The sequence below is a fragment of the Pleurodeles waltl genome, chromosome 3_1, assembly GCF_031143425.1.
Source record: "Pleurodeles waltl isolate 20211129_DDA chromosome 3_1, aPleWal1.hap1.20221129, whole genome shotgun sequence".
Classification (NCBI taxonomy): domain Eukaryota; kingdom Metazoa; phylum Chordata; class Amphibia; order Caudata; family Salamandridae; genus Pleurodeles; species Pleurodeles waltl.
The window spans coordinates 697529230-697550658 of NC_090440.1; the positions used below are offsets into that span (position 1 = coordinate 697529230).

Here is a 21429-nt window from a genome sequence, read left to right on the forward strand (position 1 = left end):
GGACCACGAATCTCAATTCTGAGCAAAGATAAGGGCAAGCTACTGCACACAGCTTTACTCTGGTATGCAAGGTACTCAGTCAATCATCTCCAGAGTTCTTCGGCTAGGGACGGAAATATGCAGCAACACAACTAGAACAATTATTCTTTGCACCTACAGAATCTGAATGCTCAAGTTCATCACCGACCTTTGTCACAAACAACGTAAAGACAGAATAACTACAGAGACACTAGAATGTGTAAAATACTTTATTTGCATTATTTAAACTGCCATGGGGAGTGTTTGCTATTTCGTTTGTGAATTTCAAGCAGCACTGCTCATTCAGGTCATTCTACCCCCAATGGCTTCAGGTTTTGAGGTCTACTTTTTAATCCCATTAAAAAAATATATATTTGAATTTTGCAAAAAGCAACAAAAGTCCAGTTCTCAGAAACAGTTTTATTAATGTTAGTTTGTGAGTGAAAAATATCCCAGTTATAGATAGACATAATTAGACAGCCACTTGCCATTTTACATGAGGCCTGAAGTCAAAAAGGCATTGGATGTACCTAGGTTTTTGCAAACATTAACATGGACTCAGTTTCTATTCAGTTAAAAGTAGCAAAATTAATAACTTAAATAAACTGGCAAAACCAGCCTCCAAAATGGCTAGGTGTTACATGTATACGGATACAGAACCAGTGTTATTTAAAAATGACAACAACAAAAAACAGCCATTGCCAGAGAAGACTAATTACAATCTGAACGCTCCTCTTGTAAGGGATGTTACCTCTCAGCACCACATACCCACCCAAACACACCCTCAGATGTGATTGGCTTGCTTTTACCTGGTCCAACTAAGAAGTGCCTCCACATGGATTAAAAAAAAATGGAGACTACTCTTCTCTGCTATTAAAAGATATTTAGCACCCATTACCACAGTGCTTAATTTGTAGAATAATTAAGTGCCGGTGCTCAAAGCGCTGCTCAGAAACTGGCGGTGCCACCGGCGTGCTGAGTATTGCGCTGCTTGGTCTTAAATCCACCTCAGGACACTTTAATACACCGCCAAAGGGGGACACAGAAAACTGAAAGTGTTCAGAAAGCACCATGAAATGCAGACAATGCCTGTGGGTTGCAGAACAGGTGTATACACGGAAGGAGGACAGGTAGGTAGGTACATATAGTTTAAATATTGACTGGGCCCATCGTAAAGGGGAGAACAATTCAAGAGCCCCAGCCCTCCTAATTAAGTGCTGGTGCTAAGCACCAGAAACCACCAGCACAAATTAAGCACTGGGTTACCACCAGCAGGTGAAGGGAACCTGCTAGATTCTGGGAATGCAGATAACACACCATTCAATAACTGGTTCAAGATGATTTGGAATGCCAGTATGCTTTACAGCTGAAGCAATCAAGAGCAAAGGGGTCAAGTGGCCTGGCAAGTCTTGGCTGTCTAATATGGCAATCTCCATGTTGAGATAGTTTTCTGAGTGAGGGACATCTTTCATATGCAACATGGACATCCATACAAAAGTATTGATATAATGCAACCTGCTCAAAAGACACCATTTCTGTTGGAAAGATACCAAAATGCTGGTACTAAATGCAGGCATAAAATCAGACTACATGTCTTTAAAACTGTAGCCCTGAAATCGAAGACTTCAGCCAACATTCTGGTAAAAGGCCTCAGTTTTGCATCACCATTTTAGGTAGTGGAAATCTTTGTCCACTGAGGTGTATTCATGGCGCTGTTTAAGGGAGTACCATCATCAATAATGCATTTTAATTTTAAAAAACACAGCCGATACAACTACTGTGAAATCCATGATTACTTCTCTGAAAATGTAATATTTTATCATCAAGTACATGATATCAGCAGTGTCTGAGGTATGACGAGAAACGGGGATGGAAGTTGGCATAATGGTTTTCCACAGATCAGAGAACATAGGTTTCTGCATGGAAGGGTGTATCCAAAAGGTAACATCTTGTGCCAAAGGGAAGTAAAGTGATGCAATCACCAATGGCGAAGAGCCAAAGTAGCAGAGATTTCATTCAGTGCACAGATAGCTGCTCTAAAGTACGAAATAAATATCTGCACATCTGTCTACTAGGCAATATGTGCTGCATCAGTCCTGTTCATAAGCAGGCATTAGGCCTCCTATCGAAAGCAAGTAAGAAAATGAGGTGTGAATGACTCAAATGAATGGCTAAGTGGAACGTTACGTCCCCAAAACCAACCTAGTAACTAGGGGAATGGGATGGTGTCAGTATTTTACTGACCTAGCCATGGAAAGTCCCTCAGACAAATATCTAGGAAATACAAACACACAGCTTTCAGATTTGGGGTGGCTCAATTACGATCCTTGGCCTGAAGCATTAACATTTCTGCTGGCATCCAGTTTTAAAGTAAGTCATCTCTTTTTAACATCTTAAACACGCAAGAGCTGGGAGCAAATTATAGGACCAACACAAAGGTGTTTGGCACTATTTCCACTCAATTTTCGATCCTGAAAGTGAAGTTGAATCTATCAATCTTTGTGCTCTAGAGATAAGTAAGTCGCCATGAAAGTGTTTGGCTTTATCCTCATGTCTGGCATTCTGCGAGCAAACTATACTTAATCAAGTGAACCTTTATCTCACAGTGCTCTTCAAAGTGACCAGCATATAAGCAAGTATCGGCCTAGAAATCCTGCGCAAAAGGGCAGGCAATAATTTGTAATGAATGTGGTGTATAACTGTTTTACCTTGGCTGACAGTGAGCATACAATAAGGTGAAATAAAAATGCCTAGTTTCACAAATTTGCAAGAAAGCAGACGTTAAGTAACACTGCCGAGAACATCTTGCCTTTAGCACAGTCCAAACGTCTCTGAAGACAGACATAAGACAAACGGTACTACAATTCTTCGGAAGATGCCTCGTTAATTAGGCTTAAGGCTGCCACACTGCACATATACAGCAGGTACTGCACTTTCACTTCTATATGCCCACTTTTACCAAAAGCGACCACTGAACGTGAGAATAGGGAATAAAAGTAGTCTCAACAGGAAATCCACGTGCCCACCTACTGGTCTCAGCAGAGCCTGAAAACCTTTCCACAGCTTGATATCTGCAAGAATCTCCTTGCAGAAGTTGAAAAGCAGATCAGTCTTGACAAGACGTTTACAACATAATGGTCTAGAGACCTTTTTTCTCCACGAGGAGAAAAACTTTCAATAAAGTGTGATTTTAATAACTTTATTTTTAAGAGGTTTCCTTTTACGAAGGCATCACTGATCTTTCATGAGCAGCACAATCTCTTCCAATCTCTATGTCGCAGGACTCCAAATTCACATTTACAGGCTCAGCATCAAAAAGCTAAATCCAGCCCCACCGCAGTTCTAACAGCTACTGAAGGCAGCAGTGTCCGTTGGTATCCTTAAAGCGCAGCCGCATCTTCGGTCGGTACTTTTCAAGATACAGCAGTTGTTTGGAGTTGAAGGCTCCCCTTCGTTTTCTAAAAACAAAGTAAAAGCTTTTTTAAATGCTCATCATCGTCTTGATTAATCATAAATATATTTAATATCAGTTTAAGTCATTCACAAAGGTGTGCCAGAGCAAGGCAAGAATTGAAAAACCTTCTATATTAAACATTTAGGGATTGAGGCTCTTTGTTGTTTATAAGCCTATGAAATGTAGTGTTTTCGAGCAGATTTTCCTAAGACTGCACCAGCATATTTCTGTACCTCATTCAGTACTATCCACTTTATGTACACAAAAGTTCACAATAGAGTTACACAACCCCCCTCCCAATCAGACAATGCCTCATCTTTTAAATTCATCTACATCAGAATTTGTGAGCTCATTTTTTGCAAAAAAGTGGGGGCAGAACTTATGTATCTTTTCGCAATTTGGTGCAACTGTTCAGTAGTTTTGGTGTTATTACAGAAAAAAACATTTATATATCTAGAGACGAAGATCCACTGCCTCAACCTGACAGAAAAGTACCAGACACCATTTTGTGTATCAGTCCAGAATAGAAGAGGGTTGAAATAAAAGTTACAAACGTTACACTGGGTCAGGGTAGCGGTATCATAAGACCATACGTCTGATGGAGGCGTCTGAGAGACCAGTCATAGGCAAGAAATTACCCCAAAACATTTTTTTGGTGTGTTACAGCCACTCTTAACCACAAAACCAAACACCAACTCACACACCCACCCACAAGCTGCAAGACCACTCCCTCTAACGCACAGCACCCACACACCCACTTACAGATCTACGCAGCCACTCACATGCACTTATAAACCCACTCATACACACAACCATAAAACCAGTCACACACCCATGGTAGCTGCTTTACAGATGTCGACTACTGGGACACCTCTTGCAGAATGAGCTCTAATACCTTCTTGTGTTTCTCTATTAGCCATGCCATTGCAGATTTTTGCAAAGGATGACCCATCTGGACAATGTCCTCTTATGCAGTGCTTTTCCTTTCATCTTGCCCACAAGCCAATAAACAGCTAATCAGAAATAGCTAGTTCTGTCCACATAAAAGCTCACTGCCTTTTTAGGATCCAAACGATGAAGCTCTTCTTTAGATGAATGTGGAGGAGGATTGAGAGTAGGAAGGGTGATAGACTAGCCCAAGCAGAAAGGAGTAACCACCTTTGGCAGGAAAGCAGCCCTGGTTCTCAACATCAACTTATCAGATTAGAAAGTCGTGAAAGGCCTGCAATTAAACACATCTAGCTGACGTTATGGCAGTCAGAAAACCAGTTTTGAATGTAAGTAATCTTAAAGCACAACAATGTAAGGGTTCAAACTTAACACCCATACAGTAAGTTAGTACCAAATTAGGATCCCACTGAGGCCTGAAAAGGGAGTGGGAGGATATCTATTAGCAAGACACCTTAATAAATCTTAGCGTTACACTGGACTTAAACAAAGAAGGTTGATCAGGTAAACAAAGGAATGCCGAAAGGGCAGACAAAATACCCCTTCACTGTCGCAACTGCACAACCTTGTTGCTCTAGGGAATGCACAAAATAAGAAGTATCACAAAAATGGACTTGTAAGAGGTCAATTGAATTTTCCTCACACTACTTTACAAACCTAGCTTATCTGCCAGCACAAACTGTCTTGGTGGAGTGCCGCCCGGCTGCTAAAATAATTCCCACCCCTGCAACAGCGAGAGGCAGTCTGCCCTGTGAAGGAAATGAAGCAGAGGACACAATGAGAGGTGAAGACCTGTGTACCATATCCTTCTCAGCCAATGTGGGGTGTTTAGTATTTCTTGGGCCCGGTCTTGGAGAATCTTCTTCAGAATTCGAGGAACCAAAGATTTGGGGGGTTGGTGTTTGGACGAACAAAACAGATGGGAACCCCAGTCCAATGTAAACGCATCCCCCAATGCCCCCTGCATCAGAACTGGTGGCTGCAGAACAACGGGCAGTAATTTTTCTCTTAAGTATCAAACAGGTCTATCTGAGGAGTACCCCATAGACAGAAGATGTGAAGCACCACCTCCGGATGAAGACACCACTCATGACTGGCCGAAAAATGCCAACAGACTGTACGCATGTACATTGAGACAAAGCTTCTCTGCAGAGAATATACAACCCTACACCTCTATTTGTTGACATACTACACTGCGGTACTACTGTCTGTCAAGACCTGCAGTGAGTGACCATAAATGGAAAGTAGGAAGGCCTTAGGAGCCAGAAATATCGCCTGTAACTTCAATAGATTGATATGAAACAATTGGTCTTCCAGAGACTAAAGTCTTTTGATCTCCAGATCCCCCAGATGTGCTCCCCACCTTTGAGTGGAAGTATTCATGATCACTGTGGCCACTGGAGGTGGAGGAGAAAACTGCTTCCCTTGAAAGAGATTGCTGTCCACACCCCACCATGGAAGAGCCACTGCAGTCTCTGGAGATTTTGACAGTCTCAGAGATCTGCTGTGTTTAAACTACTGCCTGTGGAGGTACCACTGGAGGGCCTTCATGTACCATTTTGCATGGGTGACTAAACAGAATGCAGGAGGCTATCAGACCGAGCAGACTCACGACCTTCAGGACTGGAACCATTGCTCCATTCTAAAACATCAGAATCATAGCCTGAATGTTCACAATTCTATGCTGAGGGTAGGCCTGATTCACTGTTGTGTACAGTAGTGCCCCTATGAACAGGGCGTGCTGAGAGCGCTATGTGAGATTTGGGCATGTTGATGGAAAAGCCCAGGTAGTACAACTTAGTTGTCAACTACAAGTGAACCATCACCATCTCAGGAGACTTGGCTCTGATCAGCCAATTGTCCAGGTAAGGGAGTGCCGGTATTCCCCGCCTTCTGAGATGTGCTTCGACCACTGCCATCACCTTCTTGAAGACTTGAGGTGCAGAAGTAAGCATAAATGAAAGGACCGCAAACTGATAATGTTTAGACCCCACGCAAAGCGGAGATACTTCCTGTGCGGCTGCAGAATGTGAATGTGAAATGAAAATGTCACTTACCCAGTGTACATCTGTTCGTGGCATCAGTCGCTGAAGATTCACATGTTGTGCATAGCCCGCCATCTGGTGTTGGGTCGGAGTGTTACAAGTTGTTTTTCTTCGAAGAAGTCTTTCGAGTCACAGGACCGAGGGACTCCTCCTCTTTGTCTCCATTGCGCATGGGCGTCGACTCCATCTTCGATTGTTTTCCCCGCAGAGGGTGAGGTAGGAGTTGTTTGTTAGTAATAGTGCCCATGCAATGGAGTGAATAGGTATGTACCTATTTAAGATTTAATATATTTACAAATGTACAAAGTTGAAGCTAACTTCCAAACGGCTACAGGCTCCCGGGGAGGTGGGTGGGCACATGTGAATCTTCAGCGACTGATGCCACGAACAGATGTACACTGGGTAAGTGACATTTTCAGTTCGATGGCATCTGTCGCTGTAGATACACATGTTGTGCATAGACTAGTAAGCAGTTATCTCCCCAAAAGCGGTGGCTCAGCCTGTAGGAGTGGAAGTAGTCTGAAATAAGGTTCTTAGTACGGCTTGACCCACTGTGGCTTGTTGTGCGGATAGCACGTCTACACAGAAGTGCTTGGTAAATGTGTGAGGCGTAGACCATGTGGCAGCCTTACATATTTCGTGCATTGGAATATTCCCTAGGAAGGCCATGGTAGCGCCTTTCTTTCTGGTTGAGTGTGCCCTTGGTGTAATGGGCAGTTGTCTTTTTGCTTTAAGGTAGCAGATTTGGATGCACTTAACTATCCATCTGGCTATACCCTGTTTCGATATTGGGTTTCCTGCGTGAGGTTTTTGAAATGCAATAAACAGTTGTTTTGTTTTTCTGATGTTTTTAGTTCTGTCGATGTAGTACATTAGTGCTCTTTTGACGTCTAATGTATGTAGTGCCCTTTCAGCTATGGAATCTGGCTGTGGGAAGAACACTGGTAGCTCTACCGTTTGATTTAGGTGGAACGGTGAAATAACCTTTGGCAAAAATTTAGGATTGGTCCTTAGGACTACTTTATTTTTGTGTAGTTGGATAAAAGGTTCTTGTATTGTAAACGTCTGAATTTCACTTACTCTTCTTAGAGATGTGATGGCGATGAGAAATGCAACTTTCCAGGTTAGGAATTGTATTTCGCAAGAATGCATAGGTTCAAAGGGTGGACCCATGAGTCTTGTTAAGACGATGTTGAGGTTCCATGAAGGAACGGGTGGTGTCCTTGGTGGTATAATTCTTTTGAGGCCTTCCATAAATGCTTTAATGACAGGTATCCTAAATAGTGAGGTTGAATGGGTAATCTGCAGGTATGCAGATATTGCTGCGAGGTGTATTTTAATGGAAGAGAAGGCCAGGTTCGATTTTTGTAAGTGTAGTAAGTAACCCACTACATCCTTTGGAGATGCGTGTAATGGTTGAATTTGATTATGATGGCAGTAGCAAACAAACCTTTTCCATTTGCTTGCATAGCAGTGTCTAGTAGATGGTCTTCTAGCTTGCTTTATGACTTCCATACATTCTTGTGTGAGGTTTAAGTGTCTGAATTCTAGGATTTCAGGAGCCAGATTGCTAGATTCAGCGATGCTGGGTTTGGATGCCTGATCTGTTGTTTGTGTTGTGTTAACAGATCTGGCCTGTTGGGCAACTTGACGTGGGGTACTACTGATAGGTCTAGCAGTGTTGTGTACCATGGTTGCCTTGCCCATGTTGGTGCTATCAGTATGAGTTTGAGTTTGTTTTGACTCAATTTGTTTACTAGATATGGAAGGAGAGGGAGAGGGGGAAAAGCGTACGCAAATATCCCTGACCAGTTCATCCATAGGGCATTGCCTTGAGACTGCCTGTGTGGGTATCTGGATGCGAAGTTTTGGCATTTTGCGTTCTCCTTTGCTGCAAATAAGTCTATTTGAGGTGTTCCCCAACGTTTGAAGTAAGTGTTTAGAATTTGGAGGTGAATTTCCCATTTGTGGACCTGTTGGTGATCTCGAGAGAGATTGTCTGCAAGTTGATTCTGGATCCCTGGAATAAACTGTGCTATTAGGCGAATGTGGTTGTGAATTGCCCATTGCCATATTTTTTGTGCCAGAAGGCACAGCTGTGTCGAGTGTGTCCCCCCCTGTTTGTTTAGATAATACATTGTTGTCATGTTGTCCGTTTTGACAAGAATGTATTTGTGAGTTATGATTGGTTGAAATGCTTTTAATGCTTGGAAAACTGCTAGTAGTTCGAGGTGATTTATATGCAGCTTTCTTTGATGTACATCCCATTGTCCTTGTATGCTGTGTTGATTGAGGTGTGCTCCCCACCCTGTCATGGAAGCATCTGTTGTTATCACGTATTGTGGCACTGGGTCTTGGAAAGGCCGCCCTTTGTTTAAATTTACATTGTTCCACCATAGAAGCGAGAGGTATGTTAGGCGGTCTATTAACACCAGATCTAGAAGGCGACCCTGTGCTTGTGACCATTGTGATGCTAGGCACTGTTGTAAGGGACTCATGTGTAGTCTTGCGTTCGGGACAATGGCTATGCATGATGACATCATGCCGAGGAGTTGTAATATCATCTTCGCCTGTATTTTTTGTGTTGGATACATACGTTGTATAATCTTTTGGAAATTTTGAACCCTTTGTGGACTTGGAGTGGCTATTCCCCTCGTTGTGTCTATTGTCGCTCCTAGATATTGTTGTACTTTGCACGGCAGAATGTGTGATTTCGCATAGTTGATGGTGAAACAGAGTTTGTAGAGGGTTTGTATGACCTGATCTGTGTGGTGTGAGCACCTTGTCAGTGAGTCGGTCTTGATTAGCCAGTCGTCTAGATACGGGAATACGTGTATTTGCTGCCTTCTGATGTGTGCAGCCACTACTGCTAGGCATTTTGTGAAGACTCTTGGTGCAGTTGTTAAACCGAAAGGCAATACTTTGAATTGGTAATGTATTCCTTTGAATACGAACCTTAGGTATTTTCTGTGCGACGGATGTATTGGTATGTGGAAATACGCGTCTTTGAGATCTAAGGTTGTCATGTAATCTTGTTGCTTTGGCAATGGTAACACTTCCTGTAGCGTGACCATGTGAAAGTGTTCTGATTTGATGTATGTGTTTAGTGTTCTGAGGTCTAGGATTGGTCTCAGTGTTTTGTCCTTCTTTGGTATTAGAAAGTACAGTGAGTAAACCCCTGTATTTGTTTGTGTATCTGGTACCAGTTCTATTGCGTTCTTTTGCAGTAATGCTTGAACTTCTATTTCTAGGAGGTCCGAATGTTGTTTTGATATATTCTGTGATTTTGGTGGTATGTTTGGAGGGATTTGTAGAAATTCTATGCAATAACCATGTTGGATAATTGCTAAGACCCAAGTGTCTGTTGTTATTTTCTCCCACGTTTGGTAATACTGACTTATTCTTCCCCCCACTGGTGTTGTGTGGAGGGGATGAGTGACGTGTGAGTCACTGTTTGGTTGTAGGTGTTTTGGGGCTTTGAAATTTTCCCCTGCTTCTAGGGAATTGTCCTCCTCTGTATTGGCCCGAAAGCCTCCCCTTTGGTACTGTCCCTGGTAGGTGGACGGTGTTGAATGTGAGGTACTGGCTTGTGTGGCTTGACCTCGAAACCCCCCTCTAAAGGTTGTCTTGCGGAAGGTGTTGAAAGTGCCTCTGCTCTGCGGGGAGTAGAGCGCGCCCATGGCTTTTGCAGTGTCAGTGTCCTTTTTTAGCTTCTCAATTGCCGTGTCCACTTCAGGTCCGAACAATTGTTGCTCATTGAATGGCATAAAGAGCACCGCCTGCTGTATCTCTGGTTTAAAACCAGATGTTCGTAGCCACGCGTGCCTTCGTATGGTTACTGCTGTGTTAATTGTTCTTGCCGCTGTGTCCGCAGCGTCCATAGAGGAGCGTATCTGGTTATTGGAGATGTTTTGGCCCTCCTCAACCACTTGTTTCGCCCTCTTTTGTAGTTCTGTGGGTAGATGCTCAATGAGGTGTTGCATCTCGTCCCAGTGGGCTCTGTCATATCGCGCTAGGAGCGCTTGAGAGTTAGCGATGCGCCACTGGTTTGCAGCCTGTACTGCGACCCTTTTAGCGGCTGCATCGAACTTGCGGCTCTCCTTATCTGGGGGTGGTGCATCGCCCGATGTGTGAGAGTTTGCTCTCTTGCGAGCTGCCCCTACCACAACAGAATCTGGTGGCAGTTGTGAGGTGATGAAAGCTGGGTCTGTGGGAGGTGCTTTATATTTCTTTTCCACCCTCGGTGTTATTGCCCTACTCTTGACAGGCTCTTTGAATATGTCCTTTGCGTGCCTTAGCATTCCTGGGAGCATAGGCAGGCTTTGGTAGGTGCTATGTGTGGAAGAGAGGGTGTTGAAGAGGAAGTCATCCTCGACAGGCTCCGAGTGTAGAGACACGTTGGGGAACTCTGCTGCTCTAGCCACCACTTGTGAATATGCTGTGCTGTCTTCTGGTGGTGAGGGCTTTGTAGGATACGCCTCTGGACTGTTGTCCGACACTGGGGCGTCGTATAAGTCCCAAGCATCTTGGTCACCTTGGCTTAAGGTGGTGTGAGCCGGTGAATGTGACGGAGTCTGTGCAGGTGAAATGTGAGCCACAGGTGGAGGAGAGGGTGGCGGAGTTACCTTCTTCACCAGTTTTGTTTGTGGTGCTTGTTCTTGTTGGAATTCAAGTCTTCTCTTCCTCCTAATAGGGGGAAGGGTGCTTATTTTCCCTGTTCCACTCTGTATAAAAATCAGTTTTTGAGTGTGGTCCACCTCAGTGGATTGTAATTCCTCCTCGAATCTATGCTTTCGCATTTGAGAGGACAGTGATTGTTCCTCTGAATAGGAACCGGTAGTTGGCTCGGTTGCGGGTCGTTTTGGCACCGAAACTATGTCCACGCTCTTTTTCGGCTCCGAGGCGACTTTCCTCTTTTTCGGAGTCGAACCCTCTCGGCGTCGATCCTCCTCGGTGCCGCTGTCTCTGCGTCGAGCAGCTTCGGCTCCGCTATCTCGGCGTCGATCTTTGTCGGCAGCACTATCTCGGTCCCGAGATGGCTGGGTGCCTGTGTCTCGACCCGAGTCGGACGATCTCGGCACTATTTCGGCCTTTTTCGGTGCCGATGGTCGGTCACCGATTTTATGGGTTGAGCCATGGCCTGATGGCAGTGGCGTCCCCTGGGCCTTGTCAGTTTTCTTATGTGCTATCTTCGACGTCTTACTCACTGTTTCATGGTCGTCAAATTCGTCCGAGTCAGATTCATGGATCGAGAAGGCTTCTACTTCTTCTTGTTCCTCGAAATCTCGGTGTCCTGTCGGCGTGGATGCCATTTGCAGTCTTCTGGCTCGGCGGTCACGGAGCGTTTTTCGGGACCGGAACGCACGACAGGCCTCACAAGTTTCTTCCCTGTGCTCGGGCGACAGGCACAGGTTACAGACCGAATGTTGGTCTGTATATGGGTATTTGTTGTGGCATTTAGGACAGAATCGGAACGGGGTCCGTTCCATCAGCGTCGATGTCACACGCGGTCGGGCCGACCAGGCCCCGACGGGGGATCGAAAACTACCCCGAAGGGCAACGGAGATGTTATCGTATCAATTCGATGTCGATGCTATCTAACCCGATCCCGAACGCAACAATACCGACATAATTTTCCGATTTTGAGCTAACTTTCTGTTCCGAAACCCGGAGCGAAAGGAACACGTCCCAACCCGATGGCGGAAAGAAAACAATCGAAGATGGAGTCGACGCCCATGCGCAATGGAGACAAAGAGGAGTCGTCCCTCGGTCCCATGACTCGAAAGACTTCTTCGAAGAAAAACAACTTGTAACACTCCGACCCAACACCAGATGGCGGGCTATGCACAACATGTGCATCTACAGCGACAGATGCCATCGAACATACACTTTCTGCAAATCAACTGAAACCATCCAGTCAACCTTGTCAAACGCAAGAAGCACCTGTGCTAGGGTAAGCACTGTGAAGTCTTCCTGTTTGAGGAAACAAATTCAAAGGTCTAGGATCAGACGTAAACAACTGTCCTTTTTGGTAATACGGAAGTACTGAGAATAGCATTCTTGACCCTGCGCTGGAACCAACTCCACTGCGCCCTTTTGAAGTAGGATTTGATTTTCCTGTTGAGAGTAGAAGATGTTCTTCTGAACAAAAATCTTGTTGGGGGAGTGGGGAATTCCTGGAAGGGTAGGGCATATACATTTTGTACAATACTTAACACCCTCAGCGGAGGTCCAATCTTGGGGACCTCCACTGTGGTAGAAAATGGGGCAACCTTCCTCCTACTGGCAATGCATGCACCAAGAAGGTGGAACTAGGGTTGCTTTCCTGTGATGTTGGCCGAAAAAGAGAAGGAGAGGCTGATGGGTGGCTCCTTGCCATCTGCCTTTGCCACACCCTATGTAGGAATTGTAATGTGGATTAGCAGATTGCTGCAGACATTGAAACAGATACCTGCCACAAAAGGAACTGTTCTGGCCAAACCCCTGGGAACTTGCAAAATGTCCTGTAATCTCTGGGCTTAGTTTCTAGACCTAAAGAGACTGCTGTCGCTTTGCTGTCCTTCAATCTCTCCAAGGCAGAACCCGCTTTGGTGCCAAACAGTCAAACACCATTGAAAAGCAAATCCAGAGTTTGCAGCAAATCAGGTGAGAATCCAGACCCTGTCAGGCAAGCGCACTGCTGTGTAGCAAGAGATCCCGAGTGTTCTAGCAACCAAATCAGCCATGTCCAAACCGGACTGAATTTGTCTTGCTGCCGCCTGGCTGTCATTTAACAGTTCTACAATGTGCCCCTAAACATCTTCCAGCAGCTTTAGCACCACTGCAGTGGCAGAATCCATCAAGGCTTTAATATAGCAGCCAAAGCACTGGCAGATTTCAGAGCCATACTTTCTGAAGAAAATACCTTCTTCACATTTCACTCCATTTTCTTAGACTCCCTCTCTGCTGGAGAAGTTGGGAAGGACCCAGGCTCCTAGCGAATAGGACCCAGGCTCCTAGCGAATAAGACCCAGGCTCCTAGCGAATAAGACCCAGGACCCATGGGGCCTGCAGGAGCACCAGATAGAGTCAGGACCTAGCTAAAAACACTATACAGGGCTTTCAGGAAGTTGGAAGCATCCGCTCCCTGGAGCTGGAAAAGCTGGGCATCTTTGCTCCTGTGGAGGATTAATTGCAGAAACCACCTCTGGCTCAGGATCAGGGCGCCCAGGCAAGGTTGGAGGTCTTTCTGGAATCGAAGGGAACACTGGACAGGCTACAGGAGATTGAGCTGGAAAGTCTTTCCTCAAACTCAAATACATCGCCGCCTGAGAAACATCTCTCAAAGGTCGACGGCAGGCACTATGAAGCCGCTTCTTGTGCTTCCTCTTGGACGACTTTAAGGAGTGAGGAGATGGACTCCAAACAAGGTTGAGAGTTCTGATGACGTCTTTTCTCCTTCCTGGCCTTGGCCATGAACAGCTTCGCCTTTATCTCAAAGCCTTCAGGTCCATCTTCTGGCACAAAGCACAGAAGACAGCCATCGTGAGGATCAGTGATTGACATTTGACCCTCACACTCCCGACAGGACTCGAAACTGGACTTTTAGTGGAGACATAGTAGCAGAAAAACAGTAGCCACGGTTTCTCAAACCTGAAAAACTGTTGCCAACAATAACCTAAGGGAGAAATGAGAAAACCCATTACGTGAAGGCGCAGAAAAAAGGGAACTAACGTCAGCTCGCCAACGAGGAATTCTTATGGCTCCAATGACATCACACAGTCGCATGGGGAGCCTTGGCACTGAGTGTCCTCGATGTGGCGAGCTATGAAGAAAGTTTCCATAGAATGCAGGCACTGGTATATTCAAAAGGTGTGGAATCCACAGGTAGATGTATCCGTCAGAACTATGAATAATACTGTCTTTTTTTTAAGTGTCTAGATTTGTTCCACATAGGTTATTAACTATTAATCTCAACACTGTCACAATCACCTCATCTCAATCATACAAAATAAAATACAACCAGGACAAGACCATGGATATTCACAGTATGTAACTGTAGGAAGTTGGCTCTGTATGTGCTATTTCAAAGTAAGGAATAGCATGCACAGAGTCCAAGGGTTCCCCTTAGAGGTAAAATAGTGGTAAAAAGAGATAATACTAATGCTCTATTTTGTGGTAGTGTGGTCGAGCAGTAGGCTTATCCAAGGAGTAGTGTTAAGCATTTGTTGTACATACACATAGACAATAAATGAGGTACACACACTCAGAGACAAATCCAGCCAATAGGTTTTGTTATAGAAAAATATCTTTTTAGTTTATTTTAAGAACCACAGGTTCAAATTTTACATGTAATAGCTCTTTTGAAAGGTATTGCAGGTAAGTACTCTAGGAACTTTGAATCATTACTTTAGCATGTATACTTTTCACATAAAACACAATAAGCTGTTTTAAAAGAGGACACTTAGTGCAATTTTCACAGTTCCTGGGGGAGGTAAGTTATTGTTAGTTTCAACAGGTAAGTAAGGCACTTACAGGTTTCAGTTTTTGGTCCAAGGTAGCCCACCGTTGGGGGTTCAGAGCAACCCCAAAGTTATCACACCAGCAGCTCAGGGCCGGTCAGGTGCAAAGGTCAAAGAGGTGCCCAAAACACATAGGCTATAATGGAGAGAAGGGGGTGCCCCGGTTCCAGTCTGCCAGCAGGTAAGTACCCGCGTCTTCGGAGGGCAGACCAGGGGGGTTTTGTAGGGCACCGGGGGGGGGGACACCAAGTAGCACAGAAAGTACACCCTCAGCAGCGCGGGGGCGGCCGGGTGCAGTGTGCAAACATGCGTCGGGTTTCCTTCAGTTTTCAATGGGAGACCAAGCGGTCTCTTCAGCGATGCAGGCAGGCAAGGGGGGGGGGGGGGGGGGGGGGGGGGGCTCCTCGGGGTAGCCACCACCTGGGCAAGGGAGAGGGCCTCCTGGGGGTCACTCCTGCACAGAAGTTCCGTTTCTTTAGGGGCTGGGGGCTGCGGGTGCAGGGTCTTTTCCAGCCGTCGGGAAATGGAGTTCAGACAGTCGCGGTCAGGGGGAGCGTGGGGATTCCCTCTGCAGGCGTCGCTGTGGGGGCTCAGGGGGGACAACTTTGGTTACGGGGAATTGCAGGGGTCTTTAAATCTGCTCCTTGTAACAAAGTTGCAGTTCTTTTGGAGCAGTGCCGCTGTCCTCGGGAGTTTCTTGTCTTTTTCGAAGCAGGGCAGTCCTCAGAGGATTCAGAGGTCGCTGGTCCCTTGGAAAGCGTCGCTGGAGCAGGTTCTTTGGAAGGCAGGAGACAGGCCAGTAAGTCTGGGGCCAAGGCAGTTGGTGTCTTCTGGTCTTCCTCTGCAGGAGTTTGTCAGCTCGGCAGTCCTTCTTGTAGTTGCAGGAATCTAAATTCTTAGGTTCAGGGGAGCCCTTAAATACTAAATTTAAGGGCGTGTTTAGGTCTGGGGGGTTAGTAGCCAATGGCTACTAGCCCTGAGGGTGAGTACACCCTCTTTGTGCCTCCTCCCAAGGGGAGGGGGTCACATCCCTAATCCTATTGGGGGAATCCTCCATCTGCAAGATGGAGGATTTCTAAAAGTCAGGGTCACCTCAGCTCAGGACACCTTAGGGGCTGTCCTGACTGGCCAGTGACTCCTCCTTGTTTTTCTCATTATCTCTCCTGGACTTGCCGCCAAAAGTGGGGGCTGTGTCCAGGGGGCGGGCATCTCCACTAGCTGGAGTGCCCTGGGGCATTGTAACACGAAGCTTGAGCCTTTGAAGCTCACTGCTAGGTGTTACAGTTCCTGCAGGGGGGAGGTGTGAAGCACCTCCACCCAGAGCAGGCTTTGTTTCTGTCCTCAGAGAGCACAAAGGCTCTCACCGCATGAGGTCAGACACTCGTCTCTCAGCAGCAGGCTGGCACAGACCAGTCAGTCCTGCACTGAACAATTGGGTAAAATACAGGGGGCATCTCTAAGATGCCCTTTGTGTGCATTTTTTAATAAATCCAACACTGGCATCAGTGTAGGTTTATTATTCTGAGAAGAAGCCATGCCAAGCTCACACTGCCTATAGGTATAGATAAGTCACCCCTCTAGCAGGCCTTACAGCCCTAAAGCAGGGTGCACTATACCATAGGTGAGGGCATAACTGCCTGATTACTATGCCCCTACAGTGTCTAAGCAAAACCTTAGACATTGTAAGTGCAGGGTAGCCATAAGAGTATATGGTCTGGGAGTCTGTCATGCACGAACTCCACAGCACCATAATGGCTACACTGAAAACTGTGAAGTTTGGTATCAAACTTCTCAGCACAACAAATGCACACTGATGCCAGTGTACATTTTATTGTAACATAAACCCCAGAGGGCATCTTACAGATGCCCCCCGAAACCTTAACCGACTACCAGTGTAGGCTGACTAGTTTTAGCAGCCTGCCACACACCAGACATGTTGCTGGCCACATGGGGAGAGTGCCTTTGTCACTCTGTGGCTAGTAACAAAGCCTGTACTGGGTGGAGGTGCTTCTCACCTCCCCCTGCAGGAACTGTAACACCTGGCGGCGAGCCTCAAAGGCTCACCCCCTTTGTGACAGCACCCCAGGGCACTCCAGCTAGTGGAGTTGCCAGCCCCCTCTGGCCACGGCCCCACTTTTGGCGGCAAGGCCGGAGGAGATAGTGAGATAAACCAGGAGGAGTCACTGGCCAGTTAGGACGGCCCCTAAGGTGTCCTGAGCTGAGTTGACGCTGACTTTTAGAAATCCTCCATCTTGCAGATGGAGAATTCCCCCAATAATAGGGATGGGAATGTGCCCCCCTCCCCTCGAGTATTTAGGGGCTCCCAGAACACAGCAAGATAGATTCCTGCAACCTAAGACGAATAAGGACTGCTGAGTTGAAAAACCTGCAGAGAAGACGGAGACACCAACTGCTTTGGCCCCAGCTCTACCGGCCTGCTCCCCACTTCTAAAGAACTGCTCCAGCGACGCGTTCCACAGGGTCCAGCGACCTCTTAAGCCTCAGAGGACTACCCTGCACCTAAAAGGACCAAGAACTCCTGAGGACAGCGGCTCTGCTCCACAAAGACTGCAACTTTGCAACAAAGAAGCAACTTTGAAAGAACACACGTTTCCCGCCTGAAGCGTGAGACTTTGCACTCTGCACCCGATGCCCCTGGCTCGACTTGTGGAGAACAAACACTACAGCGAGGACTCCCCAGCGACTGCGAGACCGTGAGTAGACAGAGTTGACCCCCCCTGAGCCCCCACAGCGACGCCTGCAGAGGGAATCCCGAGGCTCCCCCGTGACCGCGACTACTATGATTCAAAGACCCGACACCTGGTAAAGACACTGCACCCGCAGCCCCCAGGTGGCCCTCTCCCTTGCCCAGGTGGTGGCTACCCCAAGGAGCCACCCCCCCTTGCTTGCCTGCATTGCTGAAGAGACCCCTTGGTCTCCCATTGAAACTTATTGCAAACCCGACGTCTGTTTGCACACTACACCCGGCCGCCCCCGTGCCACTGAGGGTCTACTTTTTGCGCTGACTTGTGTCCCCCCGGTGCCCTACAAAACCCCCTGGTCTGCCCTCCGAAGACGCGGGTACTTACCTGCTGGCAGACTGGAACCGGGGCACTCCCTTCTCCATTGAAGCCTATGCATTTTGGGCACCACTTTGACCTCTGCACCAGACCGGCCCTGAGCTTCTGGTGTGATAACTTTAGGGTTGCCCGAACCCCCAACGGTGGGCTACCTTGGACCCAACTTTGAACCTGTAGGTGGTTTACTTACCTGCAAAACTAACAAACACTTACCTCCCCCAGGAACTGTTGAAAATTGCACTGTCTAGTTTTAAAATAACTTATTGCATTTGTGTGAAAACTGTATATGCTATTTTGCTAATTCAAAGTTCCTAAAGTTCCTAAGTGAAATACCTTTCATTTAAAGTATCGTTTGTAAATCTTGAGCCTGTGGTTCTTAAAATAAACTAAAGAAAGATATTTTTCTATATAAAAACCTGTTGGCCTGGAGTAAGTCTGAGTGTGTGTTCCTCATTTATTGCCTGTGTGTGTACAACAAATGCTTAACACTACCCTATGATAAGCTTACTGCTCGACCACACTACCACAAAATAGAGCATTAGAATGATCTCTTTTTACCACTATTTTACCTCTCAGGGGAACCCTTGGACTCCGTGCATGCTATTTCTTACTTTGAAATAGTACATACAGAGCCAACTTACTACACAGGGGACTTAGGATTTTTTGTATTATACATTTTAATAATTAAACAAATGCACATAGCAATTGTTGAATAAATTTTACTCGAAATATTGCTTTGCACACCAGAGATTTGTATATGTACTGTATATTATTGGCTTGATGTATTTTTTCTTTTGTAGTTTGGGATTCTGTATCACAGGAACAATGGCCTGAAGGTGGGTTCATTTCAGCGTGTTGCTTTATCTCCCCTGTCCCACTTCAGATTGTTCAGTTGGGGAGCCCTTGTTTTTAGTCAAACTAAGCCACATACATGCCCATGGAGCGGGAAGAACTATGCTGGGTGATATTCCCTAGTGTGGGAGTGCCAGCATAGCTACCAATTATGGCAAATAGTAATAGATATGATGGCTGATACCACTAAACAACAAACCAAACTTCAAACACTGGTGGCACTCGTGGGCTATGTGGAGGCCTGCCCACAGGCACAAGATGATTAACAGCATAAGCTTTTTTTGCGGGGCTAAACTCAGAGTCTATGAACTGTAGAAAACACCCAACCGCAAAGAACCAGCTGAGAGTTCTCATAATTTGTAACAGCATTACTGTTATTCTCCTGTCACTTATTTCACAGCCAAAAGATAACTGGGGCCCCCTTGGGTAATATCTGTTAAGACGAACTGAGGTTCAGGATATAGGGGACATATGTCAAGAAAACCTGAAAGGAGTGAAAACCATCTAGAATGTTAAATATGAAGCAAATGAGAGGGAGGCACTGGTGATATGGTAATGTATAATACGATCAGTGTGCCACCAGTATCAATTGTGTGTTCTCCTTTTGTAGTGTAATGCTCAATCTTGGATATTGAAAAAGAACTATGTAAATTCAAAAGGTTGTTATGAACTGTTCAATCATATGCTGCTTGATGTCTTTCCATTAGAAAACAATAGAAAAAAAGGGTGGCTTGGTTGTAAACCCCAAATTCTTTTAAAACCATAATTAATGGGTCAAGACTCAATTTCTCTCAGAGGTGAAACAAGTTCAGTCAATGTGGATAAATACACAGCATAAGATCTCTATCGTGCAGCCAACCTACGAAGTGGGTAATTGCCTGGGACATCATTATCATATCCTCCCACTGCTTGAAGCAACAGCAAATTACATTCCTGCAAGGGCCTTGTGAGAAGGCAAACAAGCTATCTGAACATGCAAGGGTGAAGTCCTATATTTTTATTTTTAATTTAGTACATGCTGCACATGTTCTCAAAGTTTACCAAATGAATAAGCACCCCATTCATAGACGTATGGACTTAAGAAAGTACCCTCTTTTTGGCATGGTTACCCCTCACCTTTTGCCTTTAGTCAGTGTGTGCCCTGGGGATCCGGCTAACCAGGACCCCAGTGACTCTGCTCTATTCCCTCCGGATTTTGCTGTTCCTAACCTTTTACACCCCACAATTAGCATACTGGTGCCCCGATACAAGTCCCTAGTATAAGGTACCTAGGTACCCAAGGCATTGGGACACCAGGGGTTTGCCATAGGCTGCAGCATGTATTATGTCACCCATTGGAGCCCATGCAAAGTGTGTCTGCAGGCCTGCCCTTGCAGTCTGTGTGAGAAGGTGCTTGTACCCTTTTACTAAAGGTCACTGCACCAAGTCACGGTAAGTCACCCCATGCCAGGCCCTTCTAACCCAGAGGACAGGGTGCAAGTACCTGTGTGTGAGGGCACCACAGCGTGAGCAGAGGTGCCCCCACAAACTCCATCTCCATTTTCCCGGACTTTGAGAGTTCGGGGAAGCCATTTTAGCTGTGAACTGGACATAACATTACCTATGGCCAACTACAAAATGGTAACTCCGAACCTAGGCATGTTTGGTATTAAACATGTCTGAATCATACTTCAATACTGTTGCCAGTACTGGTTGTATGATTCCATGCACTGAGGGCTCCTTAGAAGGACCCCCAACTTTGCTCTTACAAGTTTGCAGGGTTTTTCCGGGCAGCCCTGCGCTGCTGCCATCCTACAGATGGGTTTCTGCCTCCTGCTGCTTGAACAGCTAAACCCCAGGAAGACAGAAAAAAGGATTTCCTCTCCCTTTGGAAGCAGGTGTTACATGGCTTGGGAGGGGTAGCCTTCCCAAGCCACTGGTGTGCTTTGAAGGGCACATTTGGTGCCCTCCTTGAATAAACCAGTCTGCACTGTTACAGGGAGTGAAACTGGACAATGGAAGGGGGAGTAACCAGTCCCCTGTCCATCACCATCCCAGGGGTGGTGCCCAGAGCTCCTCCAGGTGGCCACTCGATTCTGCCATCTTGAAAAAAAGGGTGGGAAGAGGCCTCTGGGAGCATCTGAGTGGCCGGGTCAGGCAGGTGACGTCACAGTACCCTCCGGATATGTGGTCACCCTGCTAGGTGACCAATCCTCCCCCTGTCCTCCTTCCCCCCTTGTAGAGCTATTTGGGGTCTCCCTCTCAAGTGGGTTCTCAGATTCGATGTGCAAGATAGATTCCAGCAGGACTCCTCGGCAAGGTTTACTTCAACTTCTGGCCATTGGAACCGCAAATGGACTTCACAGGAATCTACAATCTGCAGCTCTAGAGACAACTTTGCTCTGCAACATTGTTTCTCTGGCTCCTTCCAGCAACTGTGCATCCTCTGAGGGCGGCAAGACTTCAGTCAGCACCAATAAGCAAGAAGGAATCTCCCTTGGAGTGAAGGATTCACTCCCCTGCACCCACAGGCACCAACTGATCACATGGGT

General features: G+C 46.2%; 1 protein-coding gene across 2 annotated transcripts in view; it reads right to left on the reverse strand.

Moving 5' to 3' along the window:
- Positions 1–232: 232 nt before the first annotated feature.
- PTP4A2 (protein tyrosine phosphatase 4A2) overlaps positions 233–21429 on the reverse strand; it is a 223865-nt gene continuing 202668 nt past the window's right edge. For both annotated transcript variants that reach the window (XM_069223317.1, XM_069223319.1), the window contains one exon: positions 233–3476. In XM_069223317.1, the coding sequence (XP_069079418.1) occupies positions 3368–3476 (109 nt within the window). In that variant the 3' untranslated portion in view covers positions 233–3367. The remainder of the gene's footprint in view (positions 3477–21429) is intronic.